Below are 6,308 nucleotides of genomic sequence, written 5' to 3' on the forward strand. Positions count from 1 at the left end.
AGGAAGAAGCCACGGCTCCAAAACCGCCATAAAAAAGCCAGACTACGGTATGCAACTGGACATGGGGACAAAGATCGTACTGTTTTGGAGAAATGTCCTCTGGTCTGATGAAACAAAAAATTGTTTGGCCATAATGACCATGTTTATGTTTGGAGGAAAAATGGGGAGGCTTGCAAGCCAGAGAACACCATCCCAACCGTGAAGCACAGGGGTAGCAGCATCATGTTGTGGGGGTGCATTGCTGCAGGAGGGACTGGTGCACTTCACAAAATAGATTGCATCCTGAGGATGGAAAATTATGTGGATATATTGAAACAACATCAAGACATCAGTCAGGAAGTTAAAGCTTGTTCGCAAATGGGTCTTCTAAATAGACAATGACCCCAAGCATTCTTCCAAAGTTGTGGCAAAATGGCTTAAGGACAACAAAGTGAAGGTATTGGAGTGGTCATCACAAAGCCCTGACCTCAATCCCATAGAAAAGTTGTGGGCAGAACTGAAAAAGCATGCGAGAGCAAGGAGGCCTACAAACCTGACTCAGTTACACCAGCTCTGACAGGAGGAATGGGCCAAAATTCACCCAACTTATTGTGGGAAGCTTGTGGAATTAACCCAAAATGTTTGAACCAAGTTAAACAATTTAAAGACAATGCTACCAAATACTAATTGAGTGTCGGTAAACTTCTGACCCACTGGGAATGTGATGAAACAAATCAAATCTGAAATAACTAATTCTCTCTATCATTATTGTGACATGTCACATTCTTAAAATAAAGTGGTGATCCTAACTGACCTCAGACAGGGAATTTTTACTCGGATTCAATGTCAGGAATTGTATAACACTGCGTTTAAATGTATTTGGCTAAGGTGTATTTAAACTTCCAACCTCAACTGTATTTTCCTCACAATGGAAAATGTGTAGTTGTTGCCTAAACAGTTGACACTATGGTATACTAATGAGGATGGATTTATTTCTGGCGCAACTTTTGGAGAAAACAAATGATAACTATAAATGATCAGGTTTATACACTATGATTTATTTCAACATAATCTCATATTATTTACAAATAGAAAATGGCAGACTCCTTGCATATAAGACTAACTGAGGGAGGATCATCACTGATGTCTTTACAGTTTATATATGTCCAGGAAGGAAAGTCCTTGCGACCAATACCAACTCAGCGATATCACTTCAAAAGTAAGACAGGTCAGTCTGTTTTCCAAATGTCTCTTGTCCTTATGATGAAGAAGGCCTCGGATTCTTGAACTGCCTGCTGTCTCCTGAGTGTGTCTAGGCGTCTAGAGTGCCTTTAAAGAGAACATAGACCAAGAAAACCTTGTCAAACCGGTTACACAAACTTATATTCACTGATTCACTCCAGCCAATGACTCAGGATAATGCAACACGGCGTGAATATTCAATTACAAAAAAATATATTATCAATCTGACGAAGAATAAAATGTGGTAGAGGTTTAGTGAAGATGGATGCTTGGAAGGGAACTTACCTTCCAAAAAGGCAAACTCATCTACGGTCTCTATTGCATTGTCTGTTAGTAGAAACAACAAATAACACAATAGCTGGAAGAACTAAAGTCAAAGGCTGGCCAAAATGACCCCCGATCCTGGCCCTGTAAAGCTTCATGGTGTGCAGGCTTTTATTCTAGCACCGCACAAAGACCTTGATCGGTTATATCAGTTAGGCCTAACACGTGTTTAGTACAGGGATGGAACTAAAGCCTGGCATGCCATGTAGCTCTCCAAAACCAGGGGTTGGTGACCATTACACGTAGCAATAATCATATGGTATGATTGGTGTACTATATGATCATGTCTGCTTGACATTACTAACCTAAATCTTTCCTCTGCAAAGTTTTCCTCTTTCCTTGATGGGCATACACCAGGGCATCTTTGGCAATCATTTCAACAAAGAGTTCCTGGAACACATGAAGTTCAGTATACAGTCAGTAACGTTGCTGTAACATATAACATAAGTGCATTGTGACTAGAGTAACGTGGATGTGAGGCAGGTAGCCTAGTGGTTAGCGCATTGGGCCAGTAACTGAAAGGTTGCTAGATGGAATCCCCGAGCTGACAATGTAACACATCTGTCGTTCTGCCACTGAACAAGGAAGTTAACCCACTGTTCCTAGGCCGTCATTGTAAATAAATTAGTTCTTAACTGACTTTCCTAGTTAAATAAAAGTTTTTTTTTTTTTAAACTATACAAATATGTCATCTTAGCTAGATATTGCCTTTACAGCAATGCTGTGTTGGTGCTGGGTTGAAACTAAAGCCTGCACACCAAGTAGCTCAACAGTTGATGACCAGTGAACTACAAGGAACATAAAGTAGGTCCTTCCTAAAAATCCTCCCCAACTTCACTCTGTATCTGGATTAGAGTACCACAATATGAGTCATAATACCCATAAAACCTAGCAGTCAAACAGGGAAATTGTTCCAATAGTTTTTCCACCATTCATTTTTCCCATAGGCGATTTTTAGAAACACTTCAAATAAGGGCTGTGTTTTGTGTAGGCTTACTGTGACGTTTTGACAACCGGCGTCAACTGTTGGTGTCTGTCGCCCCTGTGGCACCTACTGGGTCGGACCCAGAGCGGTGGTCAGGCGAAGAAGAGTTACGGGGGAACGAGGCTGAAGAAAAGAACAACCAACAAACTGGGCCGTTGCGGCAGCCTCCTTATTTTAAGCGGTGGAATAACGACTGGAACCATTTGCCTGTTTGACCGCTAGGCTCCATGGGTATTATGACTCATTAAGTGATCATGCCCTTGAGGCCAGTGTTCGGACGATATATTGGCACAGGTGTTGTTATGGAGGCAAACTGTGAAAATATATCATCCAAACACCAGCTTCTTGGGTGGTCTGCCCAACGCATCATCGGTGGCACATTGCCTGCCCTCCAGTACACCTACAGCACCCGATGTCACAGGAAGGTCAAAAAGATCAACCACCCGAGCCACAGCCTGTTCACCCCGAAGGCGAGGTCAGTACAGGTGCATCAAAGCTGGGGCCGAGAGACTGAAAAACAGCTTATATCTCAAGGCCATCTGACTGTTAAATAGCCAACACTAGTCGGCTACCACCCGGTTGCTCAACCCTGCTGCCCTATATACATAGAATCACTGGTCACTTTAATAAATGTTTACCGTACACACTGCTTTACTCATTTCGTATGCAAACTCAGCAAAAAAAGAAACGTCCCCTTTTCAGGAACCGGTCTTTCAAAAATAATTTGTAAAAATCCAAATAACTTAACACTGTTTAACACTGTTTCCCATGCTTGTTCAATGAATCACAAACAATTAATGAACATGTACCTGTGGAAAGATCATTAAGGTAGGCAATTAAGGTTACAGTTATGAAAACTTAGGACACTAGAGGCCTTTCTACTGACTCTGAAAAACACCAAAATAAAGATGCCCAGGGTCCCTGCTCATCTGCGTGACCGTGTCTTAGGCATACTGCAAGGAGGCATGAGGACCGCAGATGTGGCCGGGGCAATAGATTGCAATGTCCGTACTGTGAGACGCCTAAGACAGCGCTACAGGGAGACAGGACGGACAGCTGATCGTCCTCGCAGTGGCAGACCACGTGTAACAACACCTGCACAGGATCGGTACATCTGAACATCACACAGGTACAGGATAGCAACAACAACTGCCCATGTTACACCAGGAATGCACAATCCCTCCATCAGTGCTCAGACTGTCTGCAATAGGGTGAGAGAGGCTGGACTGAGGGCTTGTAGGCATGTTGTAAGGCAGATCCTCACCAGACATCACAGGCAACGTCGCCTATGGGCACAAACCCACCATTGCTGGACCAGACAGTACTGGCAAAAAGTGATCTTCACTGACGAGTCGTGGTTTTGTCTCACCATGGGCTATGGTCAGATTCCTGTTTATCGTCGAAGGAACGAGCGTTACACTGAGCCCGGAACTCTGGAGCGGGATCGATTTGGAGGTGGAGGGTCCGTCATAGTCTGGGGCGGTATGTAACAGCATCACCGGACTGAGCTTGTTGTCATTGCAGGCAATCTCAACGCTGAGCGTTACAGGGAAGACATCCTCCTCCCTCATGTGGTACGCTTCCTGCAGGCTCATCCTGACATGACCCTCCAGCATGACAATGTCACCAGCCATACTGCTTGTTCTGTGCGTGATCTCCTGCAAGACAGGAATGTCAGTGTTCTGCCATGACCAGCGAAGAGCACGGATCTCAATCCCATTGAGCACGTCTGGGACCTGTTGGATCGGAGGGTGAGGGCTTGGGCCATTCCCCCCAGAAATGTCCAGGAACTTGCAGGTGTCTGGTGCAGTCCATGAGGAGGAGATGCACTGCAGTTCTTAATGCAGCTGGTGGCCCCCACTTTGTTCAGGGTCACATTATTCCATTTCTGTTAGCCACATGTCTGTGGAACTTAATAATAATAATAATAATATATGGCATTTAGCAGACGCTTTTATCCAAAGCGACTTACAGTCATGTGTGCATACATTCTACGTATGGGTGGTCCCGGGAATCGAACCCACTACCCTGGCGTTACAAGCGCCATGCTCTACCAACTGAGCTACAGAAGTTCAGTTGGTTCAGTTGGTGTTCAGTTTATGTCTCAGTTGTTAAATCTTGTTATGTTCATACAAATATTTACACATGTTAAGTTTTCTGAAAATAAACACTTAATTAATTAATTCTGTAATGGAGCTAGGATGCAATAACATCTGCTAACTTAGAGTCATGTCAAACAGTGCAGCCAGAATAACAGCAAAGTAGCTGCAATTTGTTTAAGCTGTTTTCTCGTGACATTTATTTGGATACATCCATAACAATGAGTTTATGAAGCATTCAGGATGAGACCCACCCGCTGTATAAACTGATACTTTATACAAGAACACTGTCCAGATTTTGCATATCATTTATGAGTCAGTCCCACATATTTATGAACGGCTGAGCCTGATGTCCTTTGCAGTAAGCCATCTCATGAATTTATATAATGTATCCAAGTGAGCAGACACCTAAGTCAATTGATTCATGAATTGCCCTTCGTGCCTGCATCCTTACCCTTTAATTCTGTATTTCTTTGTGACTAACTTGAATACTGGTAGACCAGGAAAGCCACATCCCTGATTGTCAGATGAGTGACAACCCTGATTAGAAGCACCTGCTCCTCAGTTGTTCAAATGCTGTTTTGAATTAAAAGAGAATTGCACCTACACACTGAAGGCGGCTGCAAAACGTCTGTGTAGGCTATTCAAGATGCAGTGAAAATCTACTAAATGTAAGTAAGCTTTGACATTTTTTTGAAAAATGAATGGTGGAAAAACGATTGGAACCATTTCCCTGTTTGACCGCTAGGTTTTATGACACTTCACTGTGGGGCTCTATACCCTAAACGTTTAGAGCGTTGCTGAATCCCAAAGCCGACTAGGCGAAAAATCAGTCGATGTGCCTTTGAGCAAGGCACTTAACCCTAATTGTTCCTGTATATTGCTCTGGATAATCCCATCTACTAAATTACAAATGTAAATAAACTGGCTAGCAACATGACTTAACCCACCTTGAATGTAGGCTACAAAATATGAAAACAAACTAATACTGCTAGGGGTAGCTAACGTAATACTTTTAACTTACTGTGGCTTTAGAAATGACAAACACAGACTCTTGACTAGCGAGGGACACGTCTGGGTCCGCTTTCATCAGTGCCTTGATACGGGACAGCGGTAACTTCGCTAGACGGTTCTGGGAGGGTGCTGCAACGGGCCCAGTATGTTGGTTACTCTCTTCTTCAGTCTCGAGCCCCCGTAACTCTTCCTCGCATTCACACCGCTCTGGGTCCGACACTGTAGGGGCGACAGACACTGCAACAGTTGACGCCATTATCTTGTACACAAGCGAGTTGTCAAAAAGGTGCCTAGTTCTGATTAGTGAATAATACATTCGAATGTTCCTCCCCTTCCACTCCCGCCAACTTTTCATTGTGTGTGATTGGTGGAATGGCCGACTTCATGAGGTGAGGATTGGCTTGAACCATGGCCAAACAAATATTTGGTTTAAGCCATTGGTGAATGTTCACAACTCCTTAGCGCTCCTAAACGTTGTGAAACATTGACTGCAGAACCGCGAGGCTGCTAAAAAGAAAAGATGACAGATTACGACCCTAATGAACAACCTCATCATATTTGTTACATAAAATGTACATCTTCATCTCTCTATTACTGCTCATCCAATACATTAGAAATGTGTTCAATTACTCACTGTTTGAATTGTTTGTAGATAGACCTGTGAT

At 43.4% G+C, this 6,308-nt stretch overlaps 1 protein-coding gene across 1 annotated transcript; it reads right to left on the reverse strand.

The window, feature by feature from the left end:
• Positions 1 to 1,016: 1,016 nt before the first annotated feature.
• LOC118388917 (DNA polymerase epsilon subunit 4-like) lies at positions 1,017 to 5,951 on the reverse strand. Its single transcript, XM_035778518.1, has 4 exons — positions 5,654 to 5,951; positions 1,851 to 1,935; positions 1,507 to 1,548; positions 1,017 to 1,308 (listed from the first exon to the last, which is right to left on the reverse strand). The coding sequence occupies exons 1-4, from the start codon at positions 5,897 to 5,899 to the stop codon at positions 1,292 to 1,294; spliced, it is 390 nt and encodes a 129-aa protein (XP_035634411.1). The 5' UTR covers positions 5,900 to 5,951; the 3' UTR covers positions 1,017 to 1,291.
• Between the last annotated feature and the right edge of the window lie 357 nt (positions 5,952 to 6,308).

Source organism: Oncorhynchus keta, chromosome 1, assembly GCF_023373465.1.
Source record: "Oncorhynchus keta strain PuntledgeMale-10-30-2019 chromosome 1, Oket_V2, whole genome shotgun sequence".
NCBI classification, from domain to species: domain Eukaryota; kingdom Metazoa; phylum Chordata; class Actinopteri; order Salmoniformes; family Salmonidae; genus Oncorhynchus; species Oncorhynchus keta.

What these genes read in the sequence shown, in the direction of transcription:
- LOC118388917 (XM_035778518.1), bottom strand. Translation starts at nt 5,899, where the DNA reads ATGGCGTCAACTGTTGCAGTGTCTGTCGCCCCTACAGTGTCGGACCCA. An exon ending in TTGTCATTTCTAAAGCCACA is followed by an intron (nt 1,936 to 5,653) that starts GTAAGTTAAAAG and finishes CATGTGTTCCAG; the next exon opens with GAACTCTTTGTTGAAATGAT. An exon ending in TTTGCAGAGGAAAGATTTAG is followed by an intron (nt 1,549 to 1,850) that starts GTTAGTAATGTC and finishes TTCTACTAACAG; the next exon opens with ACAATGCAATAGAGACCGTA.